Source organism: Rhinatrema bivittatum, chromosome 15 (assembly GCF_901001135.1).
Source record: "Rhinatrema bivittatum chromosome 15, aRhiBiv1.1, whole genome shotgun sequence".
NCBI classification, from domain to species: Eukaryota; Metazoa; Chordata; class Amphibia; order Gymnophiona; family Rhinatrematidae; genus Rhinatrema; species Rhinatrema bivittatum.
Window position 1 is genome coordinate 48,342,097 of NC_042629.1, and position 16,328 is coordinate 48,358,424.

A 16,328-nucleotide genomic window follows, 5' to 3' on the forward strand; every position below is an offset into this window, starting at 1 on the left:
GTCCACGTACATTTGTAAAGGTTGATTCGTTCCAGAAGGCCTGAAAGCACATTCTATTCGTTCTCAAGCGACTTCATGGGCCGAATGCCAGTTGGTTTCACCCCAAGAGATTTGTAGAGCTGCTACTTGGAAGACACTCCAAATTTTGCTTGCCACTACCGTTTGGATGTTCAGGCTTCAGAAAACTGCAACTTTAGCAGTGGAGTACTGCACGCGGGACTCACAAGGTCCCACCCGGTTTGGGGAAACTTTGGTACATCCCATGGTCTGGACTGATCCGGGTACGTACAGGGAAAAGAAAATTGGTTCTTACCTGATAATTTTCGTTTCTGTAGTACCACAGATCAGTCCAGACAACTGCCCTAGGATTAGGAGTGGATGGCATTGGGTGTCGATATTTCAAGATTCCGCGCGCAGGTATCAAGTTAATTTTATTGCAGCATACTAAGAAAGAACTCTACAGTTATCCGTTTATTGTTGCAGTTCTGTTATTGTTTGATTCATTGCTGTTATGGTTTATTATTATTCTGCTTGGTTATTTGATATATTGAAGGGATGCAGGAGGCACACAGGTTAAGTGCGTGTACCCTTCAAGTTTTTCTCTGTCTCCATCTGCTGGAAAGGAGGCATAACCCACGGTCTGGACTGATCCGTGGTACTACAGGAACGAAAATTATCAGGTAAGAACCACATTTCTTATAACAGGCTGCAGTAATTGGCGGGCTGTTATGCGCCCAAGTTTTGATGGCAGTCACCTTGGTGTGCAGGATCAGTGAGCTCCAGGCCTTAATGATTTATCCATCTTAGCCTAAGTTTTATCATGACAGAAGTAGGCTTGCATATGCACCCTAAGTTCCTGCCTAAGATTGTGATGGACTTCCATCTTAACTAGTCCATCGTTTTACCAGCATTCTTTCCCAGGCCCCATTTGTACCAAGACGAATGAGCATGGCACAGTTTGGACTGCAAGCAAGCCTTAGCCTTCAATCTGAAATGGATAGAAGCCCATAGACAGTCCACCCAACTTTTTATTTCTTTTGATAGGAACAGATTGGGTGTTGCCATTGCCAAACAGACATTATCTAATTGGTTAGCAGATTACATCTCCTTCTGTTATGCCAGGGCAGGACTGCATCGTGGGGGACGTCAAGATTCATTCTGTCAGAGCCATTGTAGCATCGGTGGCCCACTTATGAGCAGTTCCCATGGAGGAGATCTGCAGGCTGCAACATGGAGTTTTCTCCACACATTCACATCTCACTATTGTCTGGATAGGTATGGCTCATAGTAGGTTCGGTCAGTCTGCCCTTCTGAGTCTGTTTGAAGTGTAGAACCCATCTAGGGTCCGTTGTTTGGGTTCAGGCTGTTTTCCTCCTCTTTTACCAACAGCACTGCTGTTGTGCCTGTTGGCACTTGGGTGTCTGTTAGTCCCCTTTTGTGATGGGGAGCAGCCTGTAGCTAGGGATTCACCCATGTGTGAGGACTACCATTCTGTTTGTCCTCAGAGAAAGCAGAGTTTCTTACCGGTAAAAGGTGTTCTCCGAGGACAGCAGGATGTTAGTCCTCACGAAGCCCGCCCCCCACCCCACAGAGTTGGGTTCCTCCTAATTTTTCATGTATATATAATTCTGTGTTATAAGACTGGAGAGGGACCCCGCATGGATATGTGGTATAGGGCATGGTATAGGACAAGGAAAACTTTGACATAAGTTTTCCGTGTCAGGGCTTCATCTGATGATGTCACCCATGTGTGTGGACTAACATCCTGCTGCCTCGGAGAGCACCTGTTACAGGTAAGCAACTGTTTCCCATTTTAAAAAAATCACCTTCCCAAGTTCCACTGGTAACTTCATGTTTTGAGAGTGCTGGGTCTTTGTCATCTACTTTTCTATTACTAAACAGATCAGCCAAATTAATTTTTGCATGATTTGGTGCGATGTATTTTACATCCAAACTCACCTGGAACTCCTAATGTGAAAGCCTTATTATAATTAAAGTAAAACTAAATCTTTATTTGATTGTGATTGAAAACATACATTTATTAGCTTTCTTAGCAATCTTCCTAAAATCAAGCACCCTAAAATCAAAAATAAACATATTTGTATCACTGTCTAGCATATCAAACTGACCGCTTTGCTTATGGTTTTGAGGAATATTTTCTGTCCCCCAGTGTAGCCTGCAAGCCAATTTTGAAAGGTACTTAAGTACCTGTAGAGTTTGCGGGTTCAAACTTACAGCTGAGATGTCCCCATGGGGGTGTTAAAAATAAACTCCATTGTGTACTTTGCTAGAATGGCCCCCGCACCTCCCCTTTTTCCTCACTAGGGGTATGTGTTTGGGGAAAGTTGGAGGGCAACATTTTCAAAGGGCTTCCTTCCATGGGTAATTTATCCTAGCACAATAAGCAACTAAGAGCAAAAACATCATGATTAGTACTTGACCAATAAAAACATCATGATTAGTACTTGACCAATAATATAGCCATCAGGTTTCAAATAGCTTTTTCAATATAAACCACTATCATTAGCAGGACCGATACTATGGAACACCATGCCCCTTGAAATTAGACTGCAGAAAAATTTCAAACTTTAAAAAAAAAACAATTTAAAAACCTGGCTTTTCAAACAAGTGTTTTACAAAGAGAACGGAGAAATGGAAAAATTAAGCAGGCAGTAGAACATCAACGCACAGCACGTAATTTTGTTATGTTTACTATTTCACCATTAATTGTAAATAAAATATACAGTACAAAGAGTATACATATAAGGTAAATCTTTCCACGTATAATTGGACAAGATTCATAACATTCATCTAGATACTTTATTTTTAAACTATGTAACCGGACCTTTACTGGCACTCTCTTAGAAGTATTACCCAATGCAATTTTTTACATTACACTATGTGCCTATATGTAAACCGTTGTGATGGTATATAACTTAACGACGGTATAAAAATTTTTTTTAAATAAATAAATAATCCTCTGTCCACCCCTCCTCTTCCTATTCACAGTGTCTTTACTTGCTTTGTCTTTGTAGGTATTCCCCTCCATTAAAGGCTGGCTCTCCATTGACCTAGAGGGAAATGCGGTGTATTCTTCTAAGATAAATGATTTTCCCAAAATTTATTACCAAGACATACTGGAGGACTTTTTTGATTATTATGTCATGAGGCATACCACGGAGATCATATGTGAGGCCATAGATCTTGAAGGCAACCTTTTTCAGGTAAAAGACAAAACTCTCATATACCGGTATATCATACCCTTCGCATTTTCTTATCCACTCTAATAGCCTCCTTGTGAATTTTACCTGGCAGACCCGGTTAGTGACACCTTTTTCAGCAATATTTTCCTTGCACTAATGGCAGGTGAAAAAGGAAATTACTTTCCCTTTGAAATTTGGTGCAAGGTCGGAAGGTAAAAGGCACCTGCAGACTTTGAACCAAGGCAGGCAATTTGAAAACTGCCCACAGAAAATACAGTGAATGTGATTCAACATCTGGACTTAGTCCAGGGCTTCCCAAACCTGTCCTGGGGACTCCACAGATAGTTGTTTTCAGGATATACATATAGTAATATATGTGGACATACAAATTCATGGTGAAAATCCTGAAAACCTGACTGGCTGTTTGGGTCCCTAGCACAGGTTTGGGGAGCCCTTTGTTAATCAATAAAGACTTTTTTTTTTTTTTTACCATATATAAAGAATAGGAAAAAGTCCTTTTTACATAAGGAACATATTGAAAAACATACTGAAATAAAATTAATATGCATGGATTCAAGAAAACTTATCGAGTCCAAACATGCTGGGCTTGATGGACCCTTGGTCTGACCCAGTATGGCATGTTCTTATGTTCTTATCTGAAGGAAGTTTCTCCTCTTATTGCTATTCCTCTGATGCTGGGTTTTTCTGTTTTGTAATGAGGAAAAAAACCACTATTCAGTTTTAACAGTAAATTTTCCTTTAGCTTATCTCAACTCATTTATCTTTACTATATTGTGATGAGTATCTTCTAAAACCTGATACTAATCTGTGAGTATCACAGTATCACTAGTCTGTCCTATGACCAGAAAGAAAATAAAATGTAGCCTCTTAAAAATGTATATTGTTACATGACTTCTGAGTAAAAGACTTACAATGAACAAAAAAGTTAAGACAATAGCTGTTTCTCTTTGTCCGGGCAAGCCAGTCCACACCAGCAAATGGAGATGGAGAAAGACAACTTGCTGATGTCACCCTCATATAACTCTGCTCAGGCACTAGCCAGTCAGTTTTTCTCTGTCTCCAGCAGGTGATAGATGTGGATTTTGGCCTGCCAGGACTGAACAGGCCATTTTGACCACCTGTGGTGATAGCATTAGCTCCTTCCCACAGTTGAGAGTCTGGAAGAAATGTCAGGGGACAAATCAGGACAGTAGTGAAATGAAAGCTATGGCTCTAACCCTCCTGACAAGAGAAGATCTCCAGTAGGATAAGGAGACCTTGGGCTTAGCCCTGCTGCATAGTCCTCTTCTCTGTCTGGTCCTCTCTTCCCTCTGCTCTTTGATCCCTGCCATTCTGTCTGCTGTGGGCCAGATCAGTCTTTTCAGTGCATCTAGCTGAGAAAGTTTTGATTAAAAAAAATAATAAAGCGTGCACATCGGGCAGTGCTGAAGCAGGTGCTGACATGCTTCCCTTGGTCTGCGAGGTGATGAAGTGGTCTGCTATTCCGGTAGAAGGAGGTGCAACTTTAAAGGACACTCAAGATTGGAAGATTGAGGCAATTTTGAAGCAGGCCTTTGATTTGATAGCCATGAATTTCCAAATCTCTGCTTGCTGTTGATTGGTGGCAAGGGCCAGGTTACAGTTGGCCTAGGACATTCTGGGAGAGAATCGCCCATACCTGGAATCAGGAGCTGCCTTCCTAGCGGATGCCAGATATTATTTGGCACATATGGTGGCTCATGGGGTGGCTTCAATGATTGCAGTCCAAAGGTTCCTTTGGCTGTGAAACTGGTCTGCTGATACTATTTCAAAGTCAAACCTTACCAATTGCCTTTTAAGGGGCACTTGTTGTTTGGGGAGAAGTTAGAGAAGATGGCAGATTGGTGGGGAGAATCTAAATTTCCTCAGTTATCAAAGAAGTCAACTCCCCCGTTTTCTCAGGTGAAGGGGTGATTTCAGAGCTCTTGGCATTTTCGCTCCTCCAGAAGTTCAAGTAGTCAGAGGTCTTTTGCGTTCAGTAGGTCTCAGTCCTTTCAGGCAAAGAAGCCAGGTAAGGATGGTGCCTCTGGATCTGGAACTCTTTGATCTTCCCAATTAAGTTTTAGGGGTCCATACTCTTGTTCTGGAGATAGGCAGACGCCTGTCTCAATTTTATCGGAGGTGGACCCACATAACTACCGACCAGTGGATTTTGGAAGTAGTGCGCTATGGGTACCCTTTGGAACTTATCCATCCTTTCTCAGACGCTTTTATGGTTTCCCCCTGCACCTTCGTGGAAAAGAAGTCAGCGGTTCAGTCCACGCTGCAGTGGCTGCTTGCCCTGAAGGCATTTATTCCAGTTCCGAAGTATCAGGAGGGCACAGGGTGTTGTTCATTTACTTTGTGGTTTCAAAGAAAGAGGGCTTGTTTTGACCTATTCTGGATCTCAAGGAGGTCAGTCAAGCCTTTCGGGTTACTCATTTTTGGATGGAAATGTTAAGATCAGTGATCATGGTGGTGCAGAAGGGAGGAATTTCTCACTTCTCTGGACCTCTTGGAGGCTTATTTGCATGTGCCAATTCACAAGCAGCATCAGTGCTAGTTGTGCTTTGCAGTTTTAGGTCAGCACTACCAGTTTCAAGCATTGCAATTCAAGTTAGCCATGGCACCCAGGAATTTTTCCAAAGTGATAGTAGTCATGGCTGTGGCCCTCAGAAAGGTGGGCATTCTTGTTCGTCCATACTTGGATGCCTGGCTAATCAGAGCCAAGTCATTAGAGGAGGGCTGAGTGGTGTCGAGCAGGGTGGTTCCGTTGTTACAGCACTTGGGATGGGTAATGAACTTAGTCAAGAGTAGCCTGCAGCTATCTCAGGTTCTGGAGTTTCTGGGTGTCCAGTTTGATATGGCGCAAGGCAAGGTGTTTCTTCCGGAGTCTCACATCTAAAAGAATGGGGTCAGATTCGGAACCTGCAGTTGGCATTTGGTCTCTCCGTCTGGATATATCTGCAGACATTGGGATCAATGGCCGCAATAATAGAGGTTGTTCCTTGGTCGCGTGCTCATATGTGTCTTCTGCAGTGTTCCCTCCTGATTCAATGGAATCCCCTGTCTCAGGAGTACAATCTGACATTGTCCTTACTGCTAGAAGTGAGACAGAAGTTGCTGTATATATATAATATATTTATAAATGATCTGGAAAGAAATAAGACGAGTGAGGTAATCAAATTTGCAGATGATACAAAATTGTTCAGAATAGTTAAATCACAAGCAGATTGTGATAAATTGCAGGAAGACCTTGTGAGACTAGAAAATTGGGCATCGAAATGGCAGATGAAATTTAATGTGGATAAGTGCAAGGTGATGCATATAGGGAAAAATAACCCATACTATAGTTACACAATGTTAGGTTCCATATTAGGTGCTACCACTCAAGAAAGAAATCTAGGCGTCACATTGAAATCGTCGGTTCAGTGTGTTGCGGCAGTCAAAAAAGCAAACAGAATGTTGGGTATTATTAGGAAGGGAATGGTGAATAAAACGGAAAATGTCATATAATGCCTCTGTTTCGCTCCATGGTGAGATCCCACCTTGAATACTATGTACAATTCTGGTCGCCGCATCTCAAAAAAGATATAATTGCGATGGAGAAGGTACAGAGAAGGGCAACCAAAATGATAAGGGGAATGGAACAGCTCCCCTATGAGGAAAGACTAAAGAGGTTAGGAATTTTCAGCTTGGAGAAGAGACAGCTGAAGGGATGATAGAGGTGTTTAAAATCATGAGAGGTCTAGAACGGGTAGATGTGAATCGGTTATTTACTCTTTCAGATAATAGAAAGACTAGGGGGCACTCCATGAAGTTAGCATGTGGCACATTTAAAACTAATCAGAGAAAGTTCTTCTTCACTCAACGCACAATTAAACTCTGGAATTTGTTGCCAGAGGATGTGGTTAGTGCAGTTAGTATAGCTGTGTTTAAAAAAGGATTGGATAAGTTATTGGAGGGGAAGTCCATTACCTGCTATTAATTAAGTTGACTTAGAAAATAGCCACTGCTATTACTAGCAACGGTAACATGGAATAGACTTAGTTTTTGGGTACTTGCCAGGTTCTTATGGCCTGGATTGGCCACTGTTGGAAACAGGATGCTGGGTTTGATGGACCCTTGGTCTGACCCAGTATGGCATATTCTTATGTTCTTATGAAAGGACCATCTCGAAAAAGGTATGAATTTGGAAACTCCTGACTGGCTGATGGTCACAACAGATGTGAATCTCTAGGACTGGGGAGCACACTGTCAGGAGCTGGTGGCGCAAGACCAGTAGGCTCCCGAAGAGGCGTCTTGGTCCATGAACCACTAGAGGCCCGAGCAATCCGGTTAGCCTTCCTGCATTTCACGGACCGGTTGGAAGGAAAGGCGGTGAGAGTATGTCAGACAGCACGACAACGGTGGCTTATATAAATCACCAAGGGGGGACTCGAAATGAATGCCCTTCTTTCATGGGCGGAGCTTCATTTGCAGGGACTGTCAGCCTCGCATATAGCAGGAATCGATAATGTGCAGGCGGATTATCTCAGTCATCACGAGTTGGATCTGGGAGAATGGGAACTGATTCCCGAGGTTTTTCACCTCATCTTGGATCTCTGGGGTTGGCCCTTTCTGGATCTAATGGCATGTCACAAGAATGCGAACGTGGAGAGATTCTACAGTCAGACAAGGAACATTCAAGCACTCGGAGTAGATGTGCTAGATCAGGCTTGGCCGCAGAAGAAGTTACTCTATGTATTTTCGCAGTGACCCATGATCAGCCCATTATTGTAAAAGATAGGCGACATCCGGGTGTGGTTCTTCTGGTGTCCCTGGATTGGTCGCACAGGCCGTGGAACGTGGAATTTTGTCATCTTCTGATGGAGGACCCATGTCAACTCCCTCTCCTCTGGGGCTGTTGTGCAAGGCCCAATATTTCACAACAATCTGGGTCAGGTTTTTTTTACATTTTGGCCCTTGAAAAGGCTTGGCTGTTAAAGCAAGGTTACTCAGGGGCAGTGGTGGAAACTCTTCTGAGAGCGCTTAAGTTTTCCATCTTGCTGGCATATATCCGCTTTTGGTGGGTTTTTGAGCGTTGGTGTCAGAATCACGCTGGTCTGCCTTCTTCAGTGCATGTTCCTAAATCTTAGATTTTTTACAAGAAGGTCTGAGTAAGGGGTTGGCCTTGAACACGCTGAAGGATACAGGTGGTTGCCTTAGCGTGTTATTGGGGCCAAGTGCAGGAGAGGCCTCTCTCTTCACACCTAGACATGTCTAGGTTCTTGAGGAGAGAGAAACACTTTAGACCCTCTTTGCGTTTCCCAGTACTCTTGTGGAATTTGAATCTGGTCCTCTCCTTTCTGGCGAGTCTGACCTTTCGTCCTGTTCAGGGCATTTTCTTGCATTTACTGACCTTGAAGACTGTGTTTTTGGTTGATATTTGTTCAGTGAGGCAGATTTCGGAATTGCAAGCCTTGTTGTGCAGAGAGCCTTTTTTTATTATCACGCCGGATAGGGTGCAGAATCTGGACCTTTGGAACCTGGACCTTTGGAAGAAAGGCACCTGTCTTTCTTCCAAAGGTGGTTTTGGAATTTCACTTAAATCAATTGGTTTTGTTGCCTTCCTTAGACAAGGCTATGGATAGACAAGAATACAGGAAATTGCGGCCATTGGATGTGCGGTGGCATTTATCACGTTATCTGGAGGTTACGAACGATTTTCAGAAATCGGATTGGCTTTTTGTTATTCAGCGTGGGGGTGAAGAAGGGGGAGGCAGCTTCTTGGGGCACAATAGCTCATTGGATTAAGGAAGTAGTGTCAGCAGCCTATGTGAATTCTGGGAAGCTTCTCCCAAAGCAAGTTGAGGTGCATTCGACCCGGGCGCAGGTGGTTTTCTGGCCAGAATTGCATTTTCTTTCTCCGGCAGAGATCTGTAGAGCGGTGACATGGTCTTCCTTGCATACGTTTGCCAGGTATTACCAGCTAGATGTAGCGGCATGAGGGGATTCTGCCTTTGCTAGGGTAATCCTACTTGGGCCTCAGGCAGCCTCCCGCCCTTCTCGGGAGCAGCTTTGATACATCCCACTGGTGTGGACTGGCTTGCCCAGATGAAGAGGAAGGTGAAATTACTTCTCACCTGATAATCTCCTTTCCTCAAAGTAGGGCAAGCCAGTCCACCATCCCGCCCTAGGCTGTCTTTGGGGCAGCCAGCTTTCTTCTGTTTTGCTAGATCCTTGTCAAGGAAGGAATGAGATTCAAGGATCTCTCATGATGCTGGACTAGCACAAAACTGGGTAAGTGAGTCCCGTTTTTTCTAGGATATTCTGGTTTTCTGATTGTCCTAGGTGACTATTGTTAGCAGAGCTGAGTCCGGTGTTTCCATTATTTATTAAAAAAAAAAACAAACCAAACACAAGGTTAATTTTGAATAGGGTTTGTAGGATGCGATATTTCTTGTTAATGTGTAGTGGTTAGTGTCCACAGTTTGCTTTTGAAGAAAATACTGACTGGCTGGTGCCTGAGCAGTTATATGAGTGTGACATCAGTGAGTCATTGTTCTTCGTCTCCATCTGCTGGTTGGAGCGCACAACCCACTGATGAGGATTGGCTTGCCCTACTTCGAGGAAAGGAAATTATCAGGTAAGAAGTAATTTCACAGTCTTTTACTAAGAATATAAAAATTAACAGCTAGCTAATAGTAAAATGTTTGGTATGCTTTCTCAATGCTCCCTAGCCTCATTATTCCTAGCTACTCACCCTATAATCCTGTATATATTTGTCCTTGCAGGTGATGGCTGATGGACAAATATCAGTAGTTATTCCAAGATATGAATATTCAGCTGAAGGAGAAGAGACAGTCAATGAAGAAGAAATTTCCCAGAAGATTAATCCAGTAAAAGACTCACCTGAAGTATATAATAACCATGCTCCAAGGTCAAGTATGAAATACCTAGGGACCTTTTGTTTTCAGTTTTTATTTGTCCTGGGAATTGATCAGTATTTATTACATCAAGAACAAAAATAGGAGAATTTCGTTGAAAAAAAAGTTGACGTCATTTTTCCAAGTAAATGTTTGCCTTGTAATAAACACTGATAATTTCCCATGAAAAATAAAATAAGCACTGAAAAGAAAAGTGTAGAATTACATCTCAGGCTGTTATAATTCATTCTTGAGATCACTGTACAATGCATTTCTGTTTTATGCGCAGAAATGGGGTTTTCTAAAATTGCCACCCATGTGCGGGTGAACTTGGGGTGTATATGTTATGTTTTCATGTGAAGTGTGCCCGGAATGTGCTGAAGTGTTCAAGGGTGTAGCACTGGGATGGAGTTTTCACTTACATGTATACTTGTTGATTTTAAAAAGAGACAGGTTGATTTTAAAATGAACGCACATGCGCCCATACATGCGCAAGGATATAAGAACATAAGAACATGCCATACTGGGTCAGATCAAGGGTTCATCAAGCCCAGCATCCTGTTTCCAACAGTGGCCAATCCAGGCCATAAGAACCTGGCAAGTACCCAAAAACTAAGTCTATTCCATGTAACCATTGCTAATGGCAGTGGCTATTCTCTAAGTGAACTTAATAGCAGGTAATGGACTTCTCCTCCAAGAACTTATCCAATCCTTTTTTTAGGCCCAGCTACACTAACTGCACTAACCACATCCTCTGGCAACAAATTCCAGAGTTTAATTGTGCGTTGAGTAAAAAAGAACTTTCTCCGATTAGTTTTAAATGTGCCCCATGCTAACTTCATGGAGTGCTCCCTAGTCTTTCTACTATCCGAAAGAGTAAATAACCGATTCACATCTACCCGTTCTAGACCTCTCATGATTTTAAACACCTCTATCAAATCCCCCCTCAGCCGTCTCTTCTCCAAGTTGAAAAGTCCTAACCTCTTTAGTCTTTCCTCACAGGGGAGCTGTTCCATTCCCTTTATCATTTTGGTTGCCCTTCTCTGTACCTTCTCCATCGCAATTATATCTTTTTTGAGATGCAGCGACCAGAATTGTACACAGTATTCAAGGTGCAGTCTCACCATGGAGTGATACAGAGGCATTATGACATTTTCCGTTTTATTCACCATTCCCTTCCTAATAATTCCCAACATTCTGTTTGCTTTTTTGACTGCTGCAGCACACTGAACCGACGATTTCAATGTGTTATCCACTATGACGCCTAGATCTCTTTCTTGGGTGGTAGCACCTAATATGGAACCTAACATTGTGTAACTATAGCATGGGTTATTTTTCCCTATAAGCATCACCTTGCACTTGTCCACATTAAATTTCATCTGCCATTTTGATGCCCAATTTTCCAGTCTCACAAGGTCTTCCTGCAATTTATCACAATCTGCTTGTGATTTAACTACTCTGAACAATTTTGTATCATCTGCAAATTTGATTACCTCACTTGTCGTATTTCTTTCCAGATCATTTATAAATATATTGAAAAGTAAGGGTCCCAATACAGATTCCTGAGGCACTCCACTGCCCACTCCCTTCCACTGAGAAAATTGTCCATTTAATCCTACTCTGTTTCCTGTCTTTTAGCCTGTCTTATGCTGGAACTTTTTTATAATTTCAATTTTTATTGAAATAAATTTTTCTTATTTATCACAAACACAAATAGCAAATACTATTAAACATTGTACAATAATAAAGCAACTCTCCTCCCCTAACCCCCCACCTCACCCCCCCTCCCAGCAAATCCTCAATATTCCAAGAAGGATGTACTTGTAAAGTATTCCAAATTTTTTCAAATTTTCCAGTAGAACTTCATTTAAGTGCTGTTAAGTTCTTCATCTGACAGGACCGCTGTCTAAACTGCGTAACATCCTTGACTAATGTCCAAAACCTATCCCAAAAAGGTACAGTTCCTGGACAAGACCACCAAATGTGACTCATAGATCCTCAGATCCCGCATTCCCTCCAACACAGATCTGTTACATTAGGAATCATAGCTTTTAACTTAACCGGGGTATAATACCAGTGTAAATATATTTTATAGGAGTTTTCAGCTAAGGAAACTGCAATAGAAATTTTCCTAGTTTGCCACCTAATATCTTCCCAATCCTCTTCTTCAACTATAATGCCCAGAACTCTCGCCCAGTCCTTTTCATGTTTAAGCAATCCTTCTGGCGGGTGACTCAATTTCTTATATATGTTAGTAATGAAACCCTTAAGTAGCAATCCCTTAATACAATATAGGAAAATTTGTTCTTACTTCATAATTTTCGTTCCTGTAGTACCACAGATCAGTCCAGACTAGTGGGTTTATGCATCCCTACCAGCAGATGGAGGCAGAGAACAAAACTTTGAGGAACTGCTACTTAACCGAGAGTGCCACCTGCAGTCCCTAAGTATTGACCTGTACTCAAGCCAAGATATTTAGACTAAACCACCCTGGACTAAGAGTGAGCCGAGAAAATCTTTTGGAACCCCCTGGAACCAGGGTGGTGGATGCATGGAACAACCTCCCAGTAGAGGTGGTTGAGACAAAAACAGTATGGGCCGTATTTTAAAAGGGTTACGCGCGTACCTTATGCGCATAACCCTTCTAAAACGGCCCTGCGCGCACCGAGCCTATTTTGCATGGGCTCGGTGGTGCGTGCAAATACCGGGGCTTGCAAAAAGGGGTGGCTGGGGGCGTGGTCAGTGGGTGTGGCGTCGGCTCGGGGGCGTGGCTGAGTGCCCCGACACAGCGGCCTGTGTCGGGGCCTGCCGCGCCAGCCGCGTAAGTTACTACTGCCCAGAAGCAGTAGTAACTTTTCGAATAAAGGTAGGGGGGGGTCTAGATAGGGCCGGGGGGTGGGTTAGGTAGGAGAAGGGAGTGGAAGGTGTAGGGGGGGGGGTGGAAGGAACGGGCAGTGCGCGCAAGTTGCACAAATGTGCACCCCCTTGCACGCGTGCACCGAATTTTCTAGTGTTGCTGTTTGATTTCTGTATTCTGTTGAATATATTCCTTAGGTTTTTTGTCATCAATGCTGATGGCTCAGGAATGGAACTCCTCCGAGACAGGGAGGTGGAGGAATACCTTACTGCATGTTACAGTGATCCTGCCACCGCCATTATAAAAGAACCCATCCCAGACTATCCAGGTAGAGAGAACTTGGGGATTTTTTTCATTACAGCTTCTTGCATGAATGGAGCAAGCTAGATTATTAACATTCTGATTTAAGACCAATCAGGAACAAAATGGCTTAACAAGAATCCAAATGGGAGAATGTTTTGTAAATTTAACCTAGTGTAATTTTTTCCTTTGAATCAGGTGTTCTTGGTATTACTGTCCTCCGGCCCTTTACTGAAGCTTCTCAGTGGTGCATGAGGAAGGAACCAGAAGATATTATTCCCCCAAATCTCATTTCCAGAACCTGGGAGGATTTCCCCCCTATTGAGGTAGAAATAGCATTTCAGCTTTGCACAATTGCTTGTCTTGCTGTTTGCTGTAGATTTAGGGAGCAATTTTCAAAACTATGCAGGTACCTGCAAAGTCTACAGGTACATTAACCCCAAGGACTTTCTACCAGTTCTCAAATTGATAGTAAGTGTGTACTTTGCCTTTGAAAATTTCCTAAGAAAAAAGTAACTGCAGATGTTGGCAGCTGCTTCTTCTGGGAGTATTTTCTCCCTTCGCAATAAAGCGCATAGTTTTGGAACTGAAAATCTATGCACATTGTTACACACTCCACCCTGCAGGAACACCGCCACTCAGTGCATGTAAATTGTCTTCTTGAAAATTTCCTTCTCTCAGTGCAGCTAAAAATGCATGCATAGTTCTACCTTTCATGCCGATACAGTAAAAACCGCGGGAGAGCCGGCACTCTGAGGCGAGTACCCGCTCTCCCAATGCACGCCCAGGCCACTCTCCTGGCACGCGATCGAGTATTTAAATGAGGGCCTGTGGAAAAAGGAGGCGCTAGGGACACTAGCGCGTCCCTAGCACCTCCTTTTTGACAGAAGCGGCGGCTGTCAGCGGGTTTGACAGCCGACGCTTAATTTTACCGGCGTCGGTTCTCAAACCTGCTGACAGCCACGGGTTCGGAAAACGGACGCCGGCTAAATTGAGCGTCCATCTTCCAACCCGCGGGCAGATTTTAAATTTTTTTTAAATTTTGGGGCCTCCGACTTAATATCGCTATGATATTAAGTCGGAGGGTTTACAGAAAAGCAGTTTTTTTCTGCTTTTTTGTACATTTTCCCTGTGCTGGCCGAAATTAATTTCTGCCTTTGGGCAGGCGTTAATTTCTGAAAGTAAAATGTGCGGCTATTACCCTTTACTGAATAAGGGGTAAAAATAGCACATCAAAAACGCGCGGCCAAACCGGGGCTAAAGGTGCGCTCAGCCGAGCGCACCATACTGAATCGGCCCGTATGTTATCGGGAGGGTGTTGTTGAGGGCTTGTGTAGGTCAGGGAGGAAAACAATGTGTAGATTGCATTTTCAAATCTAATTGGGTTATTTTTTCTCTCACAAAAAACAGGTACAAATACCGCAACTATTCTGCACACGTAACAATAAAGCAAAACTGCACACGTAATTTTGCTTTGATTATTGGTGCTCACCCTATGGGTAACAAGTGGTATTTGCACCTTTGCGGGCAGTTAGATTATTGCCCCCAAGTAAACCTTTTTTTTTTCTTTTTCAGTTTTAGTTGTCAATGTTTGTGCTATGCAAGAACACATACTCATATGATGTGATCAGTTATGTGACAAGAGTGACTACCATTTTAAAACTACAGCCCACAGCCTGCTATTAGGGATGTGCAGAGATTTATTGATTTGTTTTCAGTTTGTTGATGGGGTATTTTGTATCATTTTTGTTTTTTTCTCACTTTGATTTTTGTTTTTAGTGTGTGTTAAATCTGTGTTTCCCAACCATCTCCTGCAATACACTGGGTCTCTAGTATATGCAGATTTCTCTCATGCATATTCATTACAGATATCTTGAAAACGAGACTGGTTAAGTGCATCCAGCAGAGGGTTGGCAAACCCTGCATTAAATAGTTTTAATGCACACTACAACCCTTTAGTGCACACTAAGAGGGTGATTTTGAAACAGCTTTGTATAAATTAGATAGCAAATGTTTGCACTAGTTACATTGCTTTCCTTCATGCGTTTTGAAAATTATCTCCCTGAAATTGCCCACACCTGTTAAATTGTGCACAAAAAACCCAAACGTATGCACAGAACTATAAACCCCTCCCCAGCTCTGCCCTCAGGAACCCCTCCGTTCAGTGCTGGTAACCTTGCACACGTAAGTTTACCTGCCTATTGAGGGGGCAGTTTTGCAAAGGCCATTTCTATTTTAACCTCAGGAGGCCCCTCTGAAAATTGCCCTCCATTTAACACAAGCTAAAATGAAAATACAAGAGAAAATGCCATTTGTTTTTCTTTGGTTTTGAAAATGACACAAAACAAAGCAACAAATGTCCTTGTTTCTGTACTGCTTTCAGACGAAAGCGCATCTTTACCTGTTGTGTGATGATTACTTATGTAACTGAAAAGTAATGTTTTAACCAAGATGCTATTGCTTTCCTGTAACCATATAAAATGCTGCCTGGTGAAATAGAAGCTGTGTTTTCTTTGAAGCTTAATCTAACCTTGTTAATTATCACTTTGAAATTCTATTAGAGAAAGACCTTGGGCCCACCATTTGGGACTAAAGTTGGAAAGGGCCTGTACATCAGATCTGAGTTCATGCCTGCCAATCCAGTCCCTTTGTTGAAGTGTCCCAATGTGCTTCAGGTCCGACAGCTGATCCAGTATGAGCCAATAAGCCAGGAGCTCAGAAGACAGCTTCAGCTTTCTCTCCTGGTAAGTAAACTATACGGAAAATGCAAAACATGAAGTCCATTGATGCAAGGGGGTGGGTGTCTCAGTTTATTCTTACTAAAGCATTAAATATGTGTGACGCTGTATTTCTAATTCTTGCAATAATTAAACACAGAAAAACGATTGATTCAGCGCAAGTTTGAAAGTTGCAAGCACTAGAACTTCAGTCGTCTTAGGGTTTTTTTTTTGTCATCGATGTTGATGGCTCCGGAATGGAACTCCTCCGAGACAAGTGGGTGGAGGAATTCCTTACTGCGTCTTGGTTTAGTCACCTTCATGC

At 42.7% G+C, this 16,328-nt stretch overlaps 1 protein-coding gene across 2 annotated transcripts in view; it reads left to right on the forward strand.

Annotated features, from left to right (window-relative positions):
* The window catches only part of SPAG17 (sperm associated antigen 17), a 289,254-nt gene that overhangs the window by 210,502 nt on the left and 62,424 nt on the right, over positions 1-16,328 (forward strand). For both annotated transcript variants that reach the window (XM_029577979.1, XM_029577980.1), the window contains 5 exons: positions 3,036-3,224; positions 9,998-10,143; positions 13,184-13,314; positions 13,485-13,612; positions 15,848-16,030. In XM_029577979.1, coding sequence (XP_029433839.1) covers positions 3,036-3,224; positions 9,998-10,143; positions 13,184-13,314; positions 13,485-13,612; positions 15,848-16,030 — 777 coding nt within the window. The remainder of the gene's footprint in view (positions 1-3,035; positions 3,225-9,997; positions 10,144-13,183; positions 13,315-13,484; positions 13,613-15,847; positions 16,031-16,328) is intronic.